Source organism: Motacilla alba, chromosome 3 (assembly GCF_015832195.1).
Source record: "Motacilla alba alba isolate MOTALB_02 chromosome 3, Motacilla_alba_V1.0_pri, whole genome shotgun sequence".
In the NCBI taxonomy this organism is placed as follows: Eukaryota; Metazoa; Chordata; class Aves; order Passeriformes; family Motacillidae; genus Motacilla; species Motacilla alba.
Window position 1 is genome coordinate 47,587,172 of NC_052018.1, and position 20,594 is coordinate 47,607,765.

General features: G+C 44.5%; 1 protein-coding gene across 2 annotated transcripts; it reads left to right on the top strand.

Annotated features, from left to right (window-relative positions):
- Nucleotides 1-4,158: 4,158 nt before the first annotated feature.
- MARCKS (myristoylated alanine rich protein kinase C substrate) lies at nt 4,159-10,686 on the top strand. Of its 2 annotated transcripts, none has more exons than XM_038133255.1 (3): nt 4,159-4,310; nt 6,764-6,936; nt 8,035-10,686. In XM_038133255.1, the coding sequence occupies exons 2-3, from the start codon at nt 6,838-6,840 to the stop codon at nt 8,785-8,787; spliced, it is 852 nt and encodes a 283-aa protein (XP_037989183.1). In that variant the 5' UTR covers nt 4,159-4,310; nt 6,764-6,837; the 3' UTR covers nt 8,788-10,686. The 2 variants fall into 2 exon arrangements, with proteins under 2 accessions (XP_037989183.1, XP_037989182.1); XM_038133254.1 differs by lacking the exon at nt 4,159-4,310 and adding an exon at nt 6,387-6,522.
- Nucleotides 10,687-20,594: the final 9,908 nt, after the last annotated feature.

Sequence of the window (20,594 nt, forward strand, 5' to 3'; positions counted from 1 at the left end):
AACTAAATGCCAGGAATCCAAATCTCTGAGACAAGCTCAAATGCTTCCTATTTGCTATTTTAGACAGACTTCTGTTTAGCTGGGTCCATCAGTTTCATTTCACATTCTGGGACACTTTTCAGCATAAATTTACATTATTCTACTCTTATGTAATTCCTGTCCCCTCCAAATCTAGCTGGAATTAATAAAAGCCAGGCTGGCTGTAGCCACGTGACACAAATTAGTCATCATTAAAGCACAGGTGGTCTTTCAGTGAAACATGATGAGACATCACCTATCAATGCCATTCTAAAAGATACCTGCTCATCAGGCATTTTTTGCTCAGATCACTCTTCCCAGAAGAATTGAAAGAGAATCAGGAAACTGGAAGCAAGCACAAGTTGCAGAGAAGGGGGATTGTGTTGGAGCAAATGTCAATGGAACTGAAGCTTAACTTCGTGCTCAATCAGGTCATCACCTGCTTGTCATCACTGCAACATGTCTGGCCACACCAAGGGTCACAAGAATCTAAACCAGCATGAAACTGCCCTTCCCTGCTCAAAAAGATGGGGGGTGGGGAAGAGTTGTGGTGGGAGGAGAATGGAGGAAAGGTATTGGGGAAGGGAGAAAGAATATTTTTCTGCTGGTTTAACTCTCCAAAATGGCTTATCAGGCTGTCAGAGGAAAGCCAGGGCACACACAATGGAGGGAGTGGAACTGTAGGGCCAGAGCACAGGAACGAAGGGAGTGAAGGAGTGAAGGACTCCTGCTGCATTGCCTTACCCTGTGTAAAGCTGTGACTACAGTGGAGCAGTATTTTTCCTTAGAACTGAAGGTTGTAAAGTGTTTACAACTCTCCGCTATCTCTATTTTTTTTGTCCACACCCTGCTTAACGCAATGGAGCCCTGGTGCCCTTTCTTTACTGCTGAAATGGTGTTCTTTAAAGAAGAATCAGCATGTAGCATGGACCAGTCTTTCAGTGGTATAGTCACACCTTCCCTGTTGTTAGTTATTGTGACTTGCTGTGATTGCCCTTAAAGGAGGGGCTTGAGATTTACATAGAGTATTTTTGCTTTTGTATCATCTAAGAAATCTTTGATTGGGTTGGGCTGGGTTGGGTTTCTTGTTGTTTTTCTTATTCTTGAATTTTCCTTTAGGGATTTTTTTTCTTCCCAGAAGTAACCAGCCTCATTACTTGACGCCAGTTATCCAGTTGGTTGACAGATATTTTTTTATTGGCTGTGATAGAGACCAGCTGTATGATACTTTGAAAATATATAAGCTCTGTTAAGCTTTCAGTTTCCCAGCACACTGGACATTCAAACAGTCTGGATCCTATTTAACAAACATTGTTGAATGTATTCAGTTAATAAAAGCTTGGCAAATATTAGCAAAGGACTTGTAATGGTTGTGAGTGACATAAAGGTTAAAAGCTTTTTATAGCATTTCACCAAACTGGAGTAAAGTTTGAAGGAACTGAAGTGATGTGTCTGTAGGAAATCTCAGCACAGATTCAGACATCATGAAATACTCATTTTTTCAGAAACTGGAAAAGATGCAACAATTCTGAATATCTGAATTTAGTTTTAACATTATTTAACTCATATTATCCTGTTCCCCTGTTACCAGAACTGTCCCAGTTTGAAAGTTCCTGTGAATAAAAGATGTTTTCTGTCCTATGCTTGTCTTACGCTGTTTCTATACAAGGACCAGGACAAGAGAAAAAAGGACTTGTGGTAGATGAGCATATAGGAAATATTATCTCTCAGAGTAAAATTTGATTATGATTTTTTTAGTTTGCTTGCTGCTGTCTCTGCGCAAAGGAAAGATCTCTGTGCACCCCAGGACCCAAGGAGGTTTCCCACCACCTCCTCAGAGCTCAGGTCACCCAGGGGAGAGTCACAATGTGAACACTAGAAAGCACACACTGTTTCAGGAATTCCGTAAACATTGGATTCCAGCTCCCAAAACCGCTTGTAGATTCACTTTCTTTAAAGGCTTGTCTGGACGAGGATAAAGGTGCATTAAGAAAAAAAAAAAAAAAAAGGTGTCAGTGAAAACTTTTAATTAACATGTTTTCAGATTCTCAGTGTTGACAGGGTGTGTTGCATTTTAGTGCATTTGCCAGCAAACAAGTTAAAATACATTTGTGTCCCAACTACGCGTGGCAAGTTAGGACATGTTTTTAAAAGTTTCAAATTTTAACAGAAGTTAAAACATGTTCGTGATTGTGCTTTTACCTTAGTAGAGTGTGAGTGTCACTGATGGGTTTTTCTGGGACTCCAGTGAGAGGCTGCCATACCAGCAGGGAGCTGTTATTGAGCAGCTTTCTCCTTTTCCTGTCAACTGTCAAATGAAAATATAATTTCATTCACCTGTATTTCAGGAATGGATAAAATGAATGTTTTAGGCAGTATCAGGAAAAGAAAAAAAAGTTGGGTACAAGTGAGTTGGGAGGTTTGGCAGTAGTGGCAGGAGTCAGAAGCCATGCTTTCATTGGGTGGTAAATTGCAGCTTCAGAGTACCTGATGTAAGGTCAGGATTTCCATAGCCACATAACCCAGAGTGTGGCACCACATTCAGCTTTTGTTCTAGTTGTGGCCAAATACTTTTCAGGAGCAACTTTGCCTCAGCTGCTCTTGGGCCAAAAGCTATCAGCTTTTTTCCCAGCCTCCCCACAGAATGTTAGTGCAAAGTTGACATAAGCACTACATACCACACTTATACCTGGCTAGCTTGACAGGAAGGTTTCTGTTTATGCCCAAAGTTGTGGCTGCAAGGCACAGATTTATTATTAATGATCATGAAGTCACAGCCAAGAGTCAGTAACACAGCTGCGAGGCTGATTTGCTGGGCAGCCATGTACAACACATTTTATCATTCCACACCTCAGTCTTCCACCTTTCCAAAAGGTTGAGGATGAAAATACCTCAGGAAAAAATGTGCTGATCAGAGTCTCCTTTTGGAAGTACTGTAAAAAGACAACTTCATCTAGACGGTGCAACTCACTATTAGAAATCTGCAGTAACAGAGCCCTTAAACCTTTGGAGGGGCAAGGGGAGGCAAATCCTGCTGCCCCTGCCCGCCCCACCCCTCTGAGAACAGCTCCCCAGGCTTGTCTCTTCTTCATTTTGGGGCTCAACAGAGCTGTCTCTCAGTTACAGTTGTCATGTTCTTAGAAATATCACTACACATGACACAGGGGGGAATATGTTTTTTTGCTGACACAGCTATTGTGGTAAAAGCCCTAACACAAATTCCAACGAAGAATAATCTATTCTGTGCAAATACTCTTGACAACAGTACCGCTTTTTTCAGACACTAAAACTCCAACACCTTATACACAAGCAACTTTACACTGGTGCATCCCTGCTCCTGCCACAGAAATTCTATGACAACTTTTTATGTGGAAGGCACAGCAGAGAAGTGTCATTCTCATCTTCGTAACTGATTAGTCCTGTTGCAAAAAACTAAGGAGGTCTTTCTGTCTGTCTGTCTTTTTGTCTCTCTCTTTTCCCTCTCCCTGCTTCTTGGAAGGAGATTAAAAGACCAGGAACTTGAGTAAAGTACAAATTTAAGAAAGAGGAATCTCCCCTCCAGCGTATCTCTTTGCTTGGTGCGTAAAGGTGTGGTGCGACAAGGAGCAGCCTGGTAGCTGATGGGCTCAAGAGGTCATTTGAGGGGTTAAATCTTGTATTTGCAACCTATGGTAAAGGGTTTGGGTTAGAGATAGCTGTCCAGGTTTTAATTGCACTGGGACTGGCAGAGGGACCATACATATACCCCAGATTTCCTGCTTGTCCAGAGGCTCTACAGAAAAACTTGTGGAACGAAGTACGTAGACTAAGATCAGTCAAGGCTTAATTTTTTTTTACTTTCTCTTTTTCTTTTCAAGATGTAAAACATTGAAATGGTTGAAAAACATATAAAAAGCATAACGCAAAACACACCGTCTAAACTCCAAGTCACCATGTGAAATTTTCCAGTGATGCTACTCTGAAATTCAGACGTACGGCGGAAAGTAGAAATGCATATACCCGTGCCGGTGAAATTGCATATACCCGCTCAGGATGGACAGGTGCCTTTTGATACTGATTGCGAAGTCCTGTCATGGTCTTCCATCGGGTCTTCTTAGGTGATCTGTTACATAAACCAGTCTAAAAAGATAAAAACCCAAACCACCACCAACAAAATCACGACTTCCTTAATATCCAGATTAAAAGGAGCAGACAAAACACAACGCGTGCAGTTGAGAAGCGGGGGAGGATCCCGAAGAAGGAAGCAGTCCGGCTGGCCGTGCCCCACGGTTGCGGTGCTGTCACGCCATAAGGTGAGCCCTCCGCCGCTCGCTCCATCCCTTCTGCCGCCGGTGCCCGCTGCCGCACACCACTCCACCAGCACGCCCGGGAGAGGCGGCAGCCGGCAGATCCCCGGAGAGCGGCTCCCGCCACCGGGGCCCCCGGGAGCTGCCGCCGCGGCGCCCCCGGCCGCGACCCCGGCCCCACCCGGCCCCGCCGAGCCCAGCCCCAGCCCCCCAGCAGCGGGGCCGGCGGCCGCAGGTGACGCCGGGGCGGACAGAGCCGCTCCCGCCCCGCTCCGCTCCCGATCCCACCGTGGAGGCCCCGCCGCCCCCCGCCGTCGCCAGGGAAACCGCCCGGCGGCGCGGCCCCGCCGAGGGAGCCTCGGGGCGCGGCGGCGGCACCCCCGGCACCCCCGCCCTGCCGTGGGCGGTCACCCCGGCAGGGCCGGCGGCCGCCCCCCGCGCCGGCCCCGGGGGCTGCGGGTGTTGCCTGTGCGGGGCGCACGGGTGGGCGTGGGGGGCTGCCCCCGGGGGAGCGGGACGCTGCTGCGCCGTGCTCGGCGGGGCGGGCGGCGGCGGCCGAGACAAAGGGAGCGGCGGCAGTGGCTGCGGCGGGGCTGTGCGTGAAATGCGGCGGGAGGGAGGGAGAGGTTTTATTTCCCTCTCGTAAAAAAACACCAGCCAAATGCCCTTTTTTGCCCCCCAAGAAACGAAGTAATCCCCTCGAGCGGTTGAAAGCAACCGGCTGCCCTCGCCGGTGTTACCGAGAGGCGGCTCTCGGCGTCCGCACGAAGCCCACCGATGCCGCCAGCCCCGGTAATCCACGGGGAGAGGGAGGTGGGCGGCTGAGCCGAGCCTCCCCGCTCCGCAGCCCTTCATTATCGGAATCATTTTAACATCCTTGTTTATAAACAAGAGGCGTTCGGAGGAGATTACCCGACTATGGGAAACGATCGTTCTGACGCTCGTTTCTGCTCCTTAAAAGGGGATGGGGGTGCCGGGGAAGGGGGAGGGGGTCTAGGCCAGCCTTCTCCGCATCGCCACACGGAGGGAGGGAGCCGGCCGGCTCCCCGCACACGCCGCCCCCTCCCCCGAGAAAGGAAATCACTCGGGTCCGTGATATTTCGCCCACCCCAGCGCTGATAAGCGTTCCAGATCACCGTTAATTCGCATGCATTAGTTTCGGGTTACATCTTATTCGAGGGTTTAAATTTAACGTAAATACACACTCGGGGCTGAGGTTTGGGAAAGCGTGAATGTTTCCCTGATAATGTCGCTTCGCCCACTGCTTGAGTGCCTGGAAATGTAATCGTGAAGTGGGTCACCGCCTCAGAAAATACTTTAAAAACACAAATCAGGAATAATCAGACAGCAGAATTTAATTAGAGCCGTAGGCTAATCACAAAATATTTTATTCCAAGCCAATATCGCTATGGGGGAGGGGTCCGTTTCTGCTCCGGCAGCGGCTCCTGCTGCCGCTGCTTTAGCGTTTGCAACATCTGGCCTACAGACCTACTAATTTCGACTCGTGATCTCGTTCGGCGAAACCCGATCTACGTGGTTCAAATACCTTCCAAATTGGGGGCGATTTAACAATCGCGACCAATTAAACCCGGGGAAGAAAAGAAAAGGGAAAAAAAAAAAAAACAAACAAAAAACAAACAAAAAAAAAAAAGAAAAAGGCAAGCAGCAAATCCCCTCCCTCCCTCGCTCGCTCGCTCTCCCCCGCCCGGGGCTCGCACACACTATCTGTTGCTCTCTCACGGCGGCAGCGGGCGGGGGCGTGCGGCGGGGCCGGGACGCTCACACTCACACTCGCACTCGCACTCACCCGCACGCCCCTCGCACCATTGTCCCTGCCCGCCCGCCCCGCTCTCGCTCTCTCTCTCTCTCTCCCCCTCCCTCTCGCTCTCTCGCTCGCTCGGGGTGTTTTGTTGGCGGCCCGGCGCGGGGCCCGGCGCGCGGGGCCCGGCGCGCGGGGCCCGGCGCGGGGCCCGGAGCGGAGCGGAGCGGCACATTCATTACCGGCCGGGGGCCGATTTCAAACCGCTGCCATCGCGGCTCCATTGTTCGCCGGGCGGGCGGGCCCCGCCCCCCTTTGTGCGCGGCGGCCGCGATTGGCCGGCGCCGGGCGGAGCGCTGCCGTCACCGCTCGGGAAGCCCATTCATCTGTGCACTTGGGCGTTGGACTCCGCATCTTATTAGCAACCAGGGAGATTTCTCCATTTTCTCCTTGTCTACAGTACGGCTACAAATCTGGGATTTTTTATTACTTCTTTTTTACTAAACTTGGGCTCCTTTTTTTTTTTTTTTTGCTCGACTTTTTCCTCCCTTTTTTTCCCCTCCCTCCTGTGCTGCTGCTTTTTGATCTCTTCAACTTTAAATTTTTTAAAAGGAGTGCATTATAATCGGTTCTGTTCTCTCTTCTCTTTTTTTTCCCCCTCTGGTGTGTGTGTGTGTTGCTGCTGCTGCTGGTCGCCCAGTATTTATACCAACCCAACGCTCTTTGTTTCCCCTCCTTTTGGATCTGTTGAGTTTCTTTGTTGAATAAGACAGCATGGGTGCCCAGTTCTCCAAGACCGCTGCAAAGGGCGAAGCCTCCGCCGAGAAACCTGGGGAAGCAGTGGCTGCATCTCCATCCAAGGCGAATGGACAGGTAAAAAACGAAAAGAAATTTTAAAAAATATTAAATCTACTCCCTTTTTTAAGCCAACTTCGACGGACTCTCTTTCGCATCCTGTTTAATTCTTCTTCCTTTGATGCCCCAGTGGCACATTCAATGGAGAATACGGTCGATCCTTTTATCTTTGCAACTCGAAGCAAAGGAATAATTTCTTTATTTTGCTTAAACGGGCTCGGCTTTGAATGATTCTTCCCTTTATCTTTCCTGTGTGGGGGGCGGGGGGGGAAAGGGGCACGGTTCTTTCTTTCTTTCTTTTTTTTTAAATCCCTCGTGTATTATGGTGGAGCGTCCCAATGGCTCGTAAACGGAAGGATCTTACACCGCTTGGCTTTTCTGCCCGCTTAACCTCCTCCCGAAGACACTCGGTGCCCCGCGCGGAACGCCTCTCGTGGCACAGCCGGACGGCCGCGTAGTAGCGGGGCCCGGAGCCCCCGGGCAAGAGGCTCCGCGGGCAGCCCCCTCGGGCGGGAGCGCGGGCCGGGGGCTGCGCCGCCCGCCCCGTCCACGGCAGCCCCGCCGGGGTCTCGGCAGCCGCGGGGCACGGCTTTCTGTCACCCACCCGCGCCCCCTCCCCACGCGTGAGCGGGGCTGGCCGTGCCGCCGCTGCCCCGCGCAGCGCAGCCACCCCCCGCCGCCCCCGCAGCTGCCGCTCCGGGCAGCCAGCCGCGCTCCGGGCGCCCGAAAGATGCAAATGCGGCGTGAGTGGGGAGGGGGGGGGGGAGGCGGGGGCGCCTCGCCGCACCGCCCGGGCGCAGAGGGGCCGCGGCGGGCGGGGGGCCGGGGCCGGGCCGGGCGAGCTTTGTTCGCCTTCCCCGCCCCGCGCCGCCGCCGCGGCTTGGACGGGGCGCGCCGAGGGCGGGGGAGCGCGGCGCGGTCGCCGCTGCGTGGAGCCGGGGCGCCCTCTGGCGGCCGCCGCGCGCTCCGCCCGCCGCTGGGGGCGCCCGGCCCGGCGAGGGCGCGGGGCTTCGAACCGCGGGAAGCGGCGAGGCGAGACCGGCGGGCGGGGAGGGCGGCGGCGGCGCCCCGCGACCCCCCCGGGCACCGCCGGTAACGCTGGTCCTTGTCTTGCAGGAGAACGGCCACTTGAAGGTGAACGGCGACGCCTCCCCCGCGGCGGCGGAGGCGGGCAAGGAGGAGGTGCAGGCGAACGGCAGCGCGCCCGCCGAGGAGACGGGCAAAGAGGAGGCGGCCTCGTCGGAGCCCGCCTCCGAGAAGGAGGCGGGAGAGGCGGAGAGCACCGAGCCGGCCTCCCCGGCGGAGGGCGAGTCCTCCCCCAAGACTGAGGAGGGCGCGACCCCCTCGTCCAGCAGCGAGACCCCGAAAAAAAAAAAGAAGCGCTTTTCGTTCAAGAAGTCCTTTAAGCTGAGCGGCTTCTCCTTCAAGAAGAACAAGAAGGAGGCCGGCGAAGGGGCCGAGGGCGAGGGCGGCGCCGCCGCCGCGGCGGCGGAGGGCGGGAAGGAGGAGGCGGCGGCCCCCGAGGCGGCGGGCAGCGAGGAGGGCAAGGCGGCCGCCGAGGAGGCGTGCGCGGCCGGCAGCGCCGAGGCGGCGAAGGAGGAGGCGGGGGACTCGCAGGAGGCCAAATCGGACGAGGCCGCCCCCGAGAAGGCGGCGGGAGAAGAGGCCCCGGCATCGGCGGCGGCCGAGGAGCAGCAGCCGCCCCAGCAGGCAGCGGAGGGGAAGGCGGAGGAGGCGGCGGGCGCCGGCGCCGCCACGAATGAGGCGGGCAGCGGCGAGCAGGAGGCGGCCCCCGCGGAGGAGCCGGCGCGGCAGGAGCCCCCCGCCGAGAGCAGTCCGGAGGGACCCGCCGCCGAGTCGGCGGAGTAGTAAGCGCCGCCGCCGCCCCTCGCCGACGGACTTTTCTTCCCCCCTGTTTGTTTTTGGAGTGGTGCCAGGTACTGGTCTCGGAGAACTTGTCTACAACCAGGGATTGATTTAAAAGATGTCTCGTTTCTTTTTTTTCTCTCCCCCCGCAGCTCCCATCTCAAATCGTTATATGTTGCCGCCATTCCAACGGGCGGAGGGGGGCTCCCCTCCGCCTTCCTCTCCCATCCTTTATATTTTGGTTATTTTGGGTTTTTGTTTTCATCAGTATTAATGTTTTGTTTTGGTTGGTTCGGTTTTTTTTTTTTTTTTGTTGGTTTTTTGCTTTTTTTAAATTTTGTTCGTTTATTTTTTAATTTCATACTTTGCAACTCTCTTCATATTATAAAACTTTTGCCGATCGGTCTATGGACATGCCCATATATGAAGGAGATGGGTGGGTCAATAAGGGATATCAAATGAAGTGACAGGGGCCGCAGTGGGGAACCCGGGGCGCGCAGCCCTTGCCGGGAGCGCGCCCCGCCAGAAATGATGTAAGGGGTTAGTCTTTTTTTTAAAAGAAAGTTATTACGATGTATTTTGTGAGGCAGATGTTCTATAAGGTTTACAACACTACAAGTCTTGATTAAGAAGGAAAGGAAAAAGGAAAAAAAAATAAAAAATAAAAATCAATACCCAGATAAAGAGATCATAGTCTTAGAAATTCATTTAAACCATAGGAACTTTTCACTTATCTCATGTTAGCTGTATCAGTCAGTGATTAAGTAGAAATACAAGTTGTATAGGCTTTATTGTTTATTGCTGGTTTATGACCTTAATAAAGTGTAATTATGTATTACCAGCAGGGTGTTTTTAACTGTGACTATTGTATAAAAAAAACAAATCTTGATATCCAGAAGCACATGAAGTTTGCAACTCTTTCCACCCTGCCCATTTTTGTAAAACTGCAGTCATCTTGGACCTTTTAAACACAAATTTTAAACTCAACCAAGCTGTGATAAGTGGAATGGTTACTGTTTATACTGTGGTATGTTTTTGATTACAGCAGACAATGCTTTCTTTTCCAGTTGTCTTTGAAAATAAAGGAAAACTCTTCAGATGCAATGTTTTTTTTTTTTTTTTTGTGTAGCATCTTGTCTATCATGTTTTTGTAAATACTGGAGAAGCTTTGACCAATTTGACTTAGAGATGGAATGTAACTTTGCTTACAAAAATTGCTATTAAACTCCTGCTTAAGGTGTTCTAATTTTCTGTGAGCACACTAAAAGCGAAAAATAAATGTGAATAAAATGTATAATTTGGTTGTCTTTCTTTTATGGATACTCTAGTAGCTTAAAGGGACTAGCCAGTATTGCCTAGATTTGTAGAGAGACGGTCATGTGTGCTGTTAGCACTAGCTTTGAAAAGTACCTTCCTGGATTTTGGACTCTGTAATACTGTGCATTTTACAGAGAAAGTGTGCAGTGCACCAGGTAATTTGTATGCTTTTCTAGCTTTAAAAAGAAGAATGGAAGGTAGTCTGAGCATGTAGTGTATGATTCTCCTGTCCAGGCTCCATCTTGCTTTTAAGACCAGAGGTATCCAGTGTATGAGGATCTTGCCTCTTGAGAAAAACAAGATTTCATTTGAATTGCTTAGGTTGTGGCACTGAAATTTGTATGCTGAGTTGCTTAAAAATTAAGCTCTTGAACAGATGTCCCACTTAGGTCTTGGTATACTGGTCCTGCTTTGGTACCTCAATGTTTACCTTGAAAACTTTAGCCTGGAAGGAGAAGGGGGAAACTAACACTGCCATTCTACTTAAAGTAATTAAAAGCAATATTTTCTTTTTATCCTCAAGTGCTACTCCCAAGTACAGGTGAGTTTCAAAACAGATTTCAAAATTCGTCAATTAAAAAAAATTACTTGGTGCTTGCCTTTAATTGTTAGGCTTCTTGGCTAATTTCCAGCATATTGCTCAGGGCAATTATGCCTTAATAAAACAGTGAGTTCATGTAAGAATAGCAGCAGTGGTGTTTGGAGGGTGGAAATTGATTCAAGAAAGTGTTGCTTCTAAGTTTATAGGAGAAAGTTTAGTGTTACACTTATTTGCTTCCACCATTTTCAGCAGAAACTCTTTGGAAGCAATTATGATTCATTTTATGAGAAAATGGCACGTTAGCACCTTGTTCCCTAAAGAACAAAGCCTAAACTGAATGAAGTATAGTAGATTTCCTGCTGAATGCATACTTCTTTTTGTTTTGTTTGGGTTTTTTTTTTGTTTTGTTTTGTTTTCTAATTCAGCTGTCTACCATTTTAACTTTGGCTTGTATGTACTCTAGTTGCCCTGGTATTTCTCTATAACTTTAGAATTGTATTGAAACTATGCTATAATTGCTGAGGGACAAAAATAAATGGATGTAAAACAAGATCCTCCACACCAGTGTCATTCTTGGAGTACATGTGTTTGAAGTCTAGTGCATAACTGCTTTGCTAAGGGGTTTTTATAACATGGCTGTAAAAACCTGTTCTGAGACGCATAATGTCTTGGCCATAGAGTCAATGTCTCTTTTTAATAAATATATATATTTGAATCCAAGGATTCTTAAAGAGAAGTCTGAATTTCTTCTTTTTTTTTTCTTTTTTTTTTTTTTGGTCAAACTGTGTGTACATATTAAGAAAATAATTGCTATTTTTCAGATTTTTCTCAGCCTCTAAAGCTTTCATGTTTTTTCCTCACTCAGCTGGTGGTTTCTGAAGCACTTACTACTCCTGGGAGTGCAGACTTGCTCTTGCCCCTGGCAGATGGACTCTTGGCTTGGGGCTTTGTCATTCTGTGGCTTGACTTGACTGGAAATATATTTCCAAGTCCTAACACTGGTAGAGTTTCAAAAGTGCATCTTAAGAACACCAGTTGCGTGGTCTGCTCTTCCTGTCCCAGCAGTTGGGTGAGATTTGATGATGCCAGTTTTCCACTGTGTGGTTTAAGAAGACAGAAGTCAAGAAATGGCTTGGAATCATGGAAATGGAGGAGTTCTGATACTGCTACCTCCTGCCAGAGAATTGTGCAGGAGCATCTTTCCTTCCTGGGTCCCCAAGGGACTGAATAATCATTTCTATGGAATTGTGGAATATCCTTTCTTATGTACAAAGAAAATGAAGGGGCTGGGTGTTAGTGACTGGTCAGGTGATTCATCTTCTTACTGAGAAAGCTTTATACTTTTTTTTTTTTTATTGCATTGGTTGCCTTAATGAAAATGCTAATTATAGTAAGTATTGCAATTTCAACAAATTCTCTCAGAGCATATGTGAATTTAAAATGTGTGATTTCAACCAATTTTCCTATATTGTGGTTCTTTTTGAGCAGAATATTATTATTGCTATGAACATGGTAATTTCTGTAGTGCTGAAACACTGTCATATTTTTAGGTAAAACACTGGAATCTGATTGTGCCTGACTAGGGGCTCTAGAGATTTACTTCTTTTATTTATTTACCTACACTGAGACAACAGTTTTCCTTGTTCAAGAATGTAACCTGGTTGTACAAAAGTGCTTTAGATCTCATGCCTATCTTGGTAAAATCGAAACTACATTTCAGACTTTCCAAATCAAGTTGTCTTAAATACTTGAGTTTTGTATCTGGTCCTGATACTTATTAATGTGGAACTGTAGAGACTTTGCCTTCAGGCAAGGAAGCAAGGCAGGAAAAGGGAAAGGTGAGATGGGTGAGGGAAGTGAAATCCAGGCTTTGTTTTCTGCTGGAGTGCCATCACCTTGCTTGTGTCCACAATCCTTGGAAACTTGTATAGACTTCTGGCATATCTGAAGACTCCTGTTGGTTGTATTAGGTACAAGTGTTGCATGTGTATTTTACTTCTTTATTATGATGTTGTCTATGTTTGAAGAATGTTTTTTTCCTACAGTACTGTTTGAAACAGTTAACTCTTGAACTTCACTTACAGATGATCAGATAAGGTTGAAGGTTTTCATCTGTTTTGATTGTTTGAGTTTCTAAGTTACAAGTCCTTTAAAAAATATAGAATGGTACACATTCTACCATGAAGCTGTAATTCTGGTTAATAGTTTCCTGCAAAATCAGTCCTGTGAATTTGGTCTTTATGCTATTTTGTATAGTGAAAGAGTAGTAAAAGGTCATCACTGGCAGTATTGGACTGGTTTCAGTGTTTGTTTTGAGAGACTGAGGTGAAATGTGTTTTTCATGATGATGTAGCTTAGTTGAAAGCATCCTGATTCTAGCTTAGGACATTTTTTTTTTTTACCATACTCAGGTCACCAAGATAGAATAAAGCAGGTCCTTTTTTTCCCGAAGTAAGAAGCAAGTGAAATGGCATATTGTTTATAACATGGTGTAGACAGTGGGATTAATTTGTTGTCCTTACAAAGCTGAGATCCTGAGAGAGCTGTCAGTGATGGGAGCTATAGGCATTGCGATGAGTCCGGCAGGGCAGAGGCAAGCAGGCTCCTGTGACTCCAGTGAGGGAGCATAAGAGGTGGTGCTACCATGAAGTGCAAGGTTTCTGAAAGCCTGTCTACCGCCTTGCCCTGGGGAGAGCCAGGGTGGTGGTGAGCTTTTAGGGCCTGTTGCTTGTTTGAGGATTGAGAAAGGGAAGATGTAGCACGATGCGTTTACTGGGACAACTGTTGAGATTGGTCTGAAGTGGAAACATTGCCTTTTGGGAAGATCACAGGAGGGTTAGCAGTGGGATCCAAGTGGCAATTATGCCTAAACAGAAGGGTGACCAAAGTATTGCCCTGTGAATGAAGTACAGAGTTAAAAATATGTAAATTTGCGCTGTATTGTTGAATAAGTATAGTTTTCATACAAAAGCAAGAGGTATTCTTTATACAGAAGAATTCAGATTCAGAATACTCTATGTTTAAGATATCTATGTTACCTGGTGGAGGTGACATAAAGGTTAAGTAAATGTTTTTAGAATGTTTTGAAGTCTTGAGGATGCTTACAAGTACTATTTACACATCTTTGCTCTCAATCTTTGCTGCAGGAAGGCATGTTTATCCAAAACAGGACTATCAAGGTACTAGGTGAAACAAGACATTAATATTTGCAATTAGAAAGACACAAACAAGATACATGGAATGTTAGTTCTAAGATATGATAAATTTAGATAAAATATCAAAGACATTATTAAGTTAAAAGGAAGGGGGAGAGTTTTGTGGTTTTGTTTTTGGTTTGTTTATTTGTTTGTTTCACCTAACACAATTTTGATTTTAGAACTGCAAGTACAGGGTAATCTTCCTGGTGATGTATGCATTTATATCACCAAGTAGCAAATATTCCAGGAGTTAGAATTCTTAGGATAGTTCCTGTGGCCATGTATGTGATAACCTGCATTAGAAGAGTGCTAGAGAGGGAATGTTTTGAGCCAAGCAATGCCACCTTCTGGGGTATTTTCCAGCACCACAGCTGATACTGTGGGTAATAAAATATTTGGTAGTTGCTCTTTGCAGAGACCATAGTGACTAGAGATTTATTTTTAGATACAGTACAAGCTAGACTCTTTCTCCTGAAGTTCACACTTTAGTTTCCAAAAGAAAAGTTTCCTATGGATCTGTTGGTTAGGTAAGTTGTTCTTGCTGAGTAGCTCTAATAGCTACAAAAAACTCCTTTCTAGCCTATACTAGAGAAGCTATTTCTCTGAAGTTTGGTATGGAGAACCACCCGAGTATTTAAAATGAATTTGATGACACAATAAGCCATGCTTACGAGGGTCACCTGCTGTTTAAAGGAAGCAAAACCCATTCACTCTCACTGGAAAAGAACCATTTTGAACCAGTTAAGACCTGCATAGGCAGGGCCTTTAAAAGGGGACCAAGAGAAAAAAAGAAACCTATCCCCAAGCTTTAGGAACTAAAGGAAGAACTGATTTTTCTAGGCCCCTGAAGTAAGATTGTCATAGGCCTAAAGTACCCCTGTTCTGTCCTTAAAAATATAATTTACTTATGAGAGACACTGTTTCCACTGGAGTGCAGATCCATGTTCCTTTCAGGCATCACCAGTGAAACCAAGTCCAAAACTGATTGGTGAAGGTAACATTTTTCGGGAATGAATCATTAGGACGCTCAGAAGTCCCGCATTGCAGTTTAGGAGTCTGTTAAAGCGAACTTAGCAGATGTAGCTCAGAGGACTTACCTTCTCTGAGGACACTGGGCAGCAAATATATCCCACCTTGGTAATTAAATAAAATGACAAGAATCATGAACTGATACTCAGGAAGGAACATGATCTTTTTTATTTTTTGCCTCAGTACTATTTTTGCATATCCTACATATGTTATTGCTTTCTAATAAATGTCCAGGAAGATAATTCAAAGCAGTGAAGTAAAAATAATTCCAGAATGTCTCTGAATTCTTTCTTCTGGATGTTTTTATACAGGTAAATTTGAAAATTGTTATGATATTTTATTCTGCTATTTAACAACTTTACAAGTTAATGTTCACACGGAGAAACAAGGTCATTCATATGTATGCAACATTAGCTAACTTCCCTTTTATGGATCTTTGTGACACTAGAATGAGGCCAAAATCATAATAACATTTCCAAAGTTTGTTAAGCTATGCAACACATTTATGAAATTCCCTGATAGATGTTGCTAATAATGAGAGAAACACATTTGATTCTTTGCAGCATCCACCTGGAGTCCACAAGAAATGGTGTGCAATAAGGTACAGAAAATACTGTGTCTGCCTGAATTAAGAGGCTGAAGACCCACAGGACCATACTGGCAAAACGGACAGGAGCACTTTCACATGTTGCTGTTACAAATGACAAAAATTAAATGCTGCTGAAAATTTAGTATCATTGTTATATATGTGAGAGTTTATACTCCGGAAGTTCATCAGTCCAGGTTTTTCCTCTGCCTCCATTACATGGAGTCTTTCTAATGCTCAACAAGCTTATACATCAAAGTGATGATGCAGAAACGTATTTACAAGCTCATCTGGATAAGTAATCAGAAAAATTGACTATTTTCAATGTAAAAATTATATTTTGTGGTTATCATTGCTATCTGCTGAATGCTGTGTTAATCTGGTGAATTTTTTTGCCTTTGTGTTGCTTGCACAGAAAATTGAAATTTCAAGATCATGAAGTGTCTGCTGTCATTATAAATTGGGCCAAAGAGAAGAAAGAAGGGGAAAATACTTAAAGTGATATTATAATAGGACTATCAACTTTAAAAAACAGAGGGATTCAAAGCCAACTGTTCTCTATTTAAATCCCAGTGCAAATCTAATCTAATCTAATCTAATCTAATCTAATCTAATCTAAAGAGGCTTTAGGGCCTTGACTTGCATCTTGTTGTTGTTGTTGCATACATGTTATGATAGTCATTAGTTCAGTTATCTGTGGATATATAGAAGTAGAAACAAACTAGTACTTCTGAAGTTTTCCTTCTCCTAATGCTTCATGGCAGGTGTGCCAGATTTAACTACAAAAACAATTGCTGGAAAAACATTCGGTGTGGCTTTGTCACAGAGATACAGAAAATGGAAGTGCTGAGTTGCTCCGGAGGATTTTAGGAGAAATAATACACTCTTCATCTTTTTTGACAAAGATAGAATGAGGACACTTGTAGTGTAACTCTTCAGAGAAGCCACACAAGTTTACAATGAGACTGTAAAAAGGTGCTGAACATCAGACCTTCCCAGCAGCACTTGAGTGAAGCAACATACGTGTAAGAAATGCACCATTTGCAAGTGAAACTGGACATTTAAAACCCTTCCATACTACAAGCTTCCCTACACGTGACTGTGCCACATTAAAGGCAAGCAAATTGCAGATGATGGTGACGTGGACAGCTGGGAAGGAATCCTGCAGGAGAAGCCAAAGACAGCTTCTGAACAGAAGTGTAAACAAAGGTTAATTTCTGTAAGACTACTACTACTAGGAAATATTTATACTGTGATACGAGCTCTAAAGGCCAGGATTAAATATGAGTCTTGTTTGTGCCAGGCACTGTGTGTAAACATCTATGAGAGACAGTCTCTACTCTGAAAAAGCTTCCAGGCTAAATGCAGAAAGGTTAGGCTGCTTCACTTCCTACCATTGTTAGAATCACATTTCTATTTATCTTGGTCAAGATTATGAAGGGAGAGGGAATAAATTACCAACTTCCTTTTTTTCCCACTCCCCCCCCCCCCCCCCAAGATCTGTTATTTGCAAGTTTCTTTTTTCACTTCATGCTCTTTGCCATCAAAAAAGTGGAACTGTGATACTGAAAGCCTTGCCATCTGTGTGCAAACGGCCGGGGAATTTTCATGGCCATACATATTGGTGGGCAATGCAAGCAATAACAAAGATGAAGTCAAAAGTGGCTCTTGAGTGAAAAGATCAAGCAGCCCCAAAACCTTGAAATGTAGCTTGAAACAGATTATCGATAGCTCTCTAGTGACACTTCGAGGCCGTTTTCATGTACTGAAACTAACTTTTCACTCTTTCAAGTGGCTGTTTTGAGCCCTAGCAGCAATTTCCATCATGGAAGTAAAAAGTAAATGTGGGTTTTTGGAAAGGAGGGAAGGTGCCCATTTTAGGGAGAATTATTTGCATTTAGAGATGTGATTTTTCTTTCAGGGGTTATTAATTCTTTTTCAAAAGCTATTCCTCCCGCTCAATTAAATATTGCTATGTTATGGTACAGAAAAGAAGATTCTTCATAGATTTTCTTTTCTATTAAGAAGGTACCTGAATTGTAATTTTCCCGTTATAATTTGTGATTCCCAAGAGTTTTAGTAAGAAGTTATCTATCCAAATTGTATTTCAAAACTTCAGATATAGGAAGAAAATGTATTATTCCAGTTGACTTAGAATGGAACTACTGGAAAATGGGTTCAGATCCATCATCTGGAATGCTGTGAGTCCTCATGGACCAGCAGATGAAATGAATGTATATATTGTGCATTAACAGAAGAAAAACCTGTTTATTATTTCATATTTATTTTCACATGGCATTGAAAAAAGTGGCCCCACTAGTTTGTAAAACTGATTGTGTTCGCTGTGATTTGTAGAACATTATGGCAAAGTTATCAGAGGCTCTTACCTGATAATCACAAGTTTAAAAATTAGTTTGCCAACTTTTCCTCTAGCACATACAGGAATGGTAGTGCAGGGATTGCCTGATGACATTTTCACCATCATGTTGCATAAATCAGCTAAAGTGGTAAAAATGCCTGTGGTTTGGCTATATTTATAGACTCTGTATTGCTAGCCACATGGGAGAGCTATGGGCGGGAATTTCCCTAAAATTGTTTTAGCCAACATAACCACTGGGACATCGAGCATTTGTTGCTACTGAGAGTGTTAAACTTGGAAACTCTCTCTACAACATGCCAAGAGAGGGGGGAATAGTTAAGAGAATAACGTTGAAAAGTAGTAGTCAAAGATTCCACACAGCCTTAGGAAATTAGATGAACAATTTCTGAGTCATTAGTGAGAGCTTTGGACAACAAAAAGAAATAGGATAATCTGGAAAAATAGAGAAGGACAAATCTAGTACCTGTTTTAGCTATGGTTTCACAAAAGATTTGGGTTAAAAAGGAATAAGGAAAAAAAAAAAGGTTGAGGAGTGTGAAAACAAAGAGAGAGGGACTGGCAGAGGACAGAGATGTGTGTTGAGTGGAACCAAAACATGATGAAACAAGGATTAGGGAAGTTACAGATGAAGCAGCTAACAAAGATAACTGAAAATACACTAGAGAAAAATGTATTTTTAGGTGGATGATTAGAAATAGAAAAGATTAGCTTCACAATGAAAAGTCATGTCAATTGCATGTTATTATTTCTTCTGACTGTATACCCAGTTTAGTAGTTCACTGGGAGTTAGAAGCTGTAAGAGATGTTGACTTCAGTAATATTTTTGATGCTCTCCTGTGCAACATTCTCATAAACACAGCAATAGAAATAAGAACTAGGAAAATAGGTGTTGAGAAAAGTCAGCTGAAAAAAATAACCTCAATGTATAACAATCAATTGTTTGCTGCTGTATTAGGAGGACCAGAAGTGCATATAAAAGGGAACTCAGAATACTCATACACATGAGAGAGACAGTCCAAAAATCAAGCAGAAGTTCAGCAAGGACTGTGCTTCAGGAAAAGAAATTTAACTCAGAAACAGAAAATGGGGACTACACAGGCAACAGGAATCCCAGGGTTAAGGTGGCTCACAGGAAATATCACTCAAGCATTAGTCCTCTTTTGAGTGCAATGGCAAAGTCCCAACAGGGTTGTTTTGAGCATCTTTTGAGAAACATACACTTAAAGAACAGTTCTGATTTTTCCTGTGAGTGTATATTACCTAACTCAATAGAGTCTACGTCTTAGACTTGAGTAGTTAACATGCAATGAAATATCATATTATTAATATTAAAAGTGATTGATTTATTTCCAAAATCTGTTTTTGCATAGAGACCTTACTGATAACTGCATTAAGAATTATATGTGGCTCTGTTAGTGCATGTGTATTTTTATTTAGTTGGATGTTTATACATATGTATCTTATGACATAAATTGTGGACAACTGTTATTGTACCCTCCCTTTCCTGTACTACTTTTACTGAAGCACAAGACAAAGTTTTCCCTGATCTCTCAAGACCTTTTGGAAATCACTACATTGAATTAAAATGATAAAGCAAAGACATATAGGGAGGGAGGAGAGCTTAAGCTAAACATTTTGACTGCCACTGGCATTAAGACAGGATAAAGACAGATTGTACCTTTCAGATTATCTGTTCTAACCTCAAACCTCTGCAGGGTTTCCACACCTTTCCTACTGTGTAACCTGTTAGCCCATTGAATTAGACTTGTAGTCAGAACTCCTTTCCTAAAACCTAAGTAAAATCCCCTTTCTCACAAACTATACTAATTATTTTTGGTGCTCCCTCCAGCTGGCACAGAGAACTGATTTCTCTTTGTTATAAACTTTCATGTGATGAAAAAGCCAACTAAACTCCTAGCCCTCCAAACTTCTCCTTGTTTGTAGCACACAAACTCAACTCTTTTCTATGTAAATCCTGCGTACTGCCTTCCTTAAAACCTATATAATATGGACTATAACCTATAGACTATATAGTATAGACTATATAGACTATATAGAAACAAACCTGAAAACAAAACAGCACTGAAGTGCTGCCGTGCTGTAAGTTTCATAAGAAAGAACTGGTTTTCCAAAAGGAGTCTCCCTATCCTTTAGCATCTGCCATTAAACCATGGGATTTTTCTTTTGTGGTGACCAAAGGTACAAAGACAGCCTCTAAATTTAGCAGTTTACATATCTGCAAGTATAGATATATATTATAATCTATGGTGGACCTGCAGCAACATGTTACATACCTAAATAGTGTTGTAGAGTGTTGCTGTACACAATGGCAAACATATCCATGGCATGCTGCCCCATAGGACAGATTAATAGGAAAATAACACTTCTAAACAAAGAGAAATGCTCATCAGTCTTCACTGAGTCCTCCTTTTTGGTCTGATCTTCAGGTGCAAAAATCAGGCCCACATTTTCATAGTCTATAGCCACCTCTATATACACAGCATGTAATATAGTGTGTATATACAAAACACATGTACATATAAACACAGTCTGCAACCAACTTGCTTACCCCACAGGCCAGCTGGGTTTGAAAAGACTATGGGTTTCAGGCTACATTTTGTTGGAGGTCTCATTACTGATTTATTTTCTTTATTATGTCTGCCCTGGACACACACTACTTCATTGTGTGTTTTCTCCTAGTACATACACTTTAACACTCTCCTCCAAGTGTGTCTGGGCTTATTTCAAGGGGAATTCGGG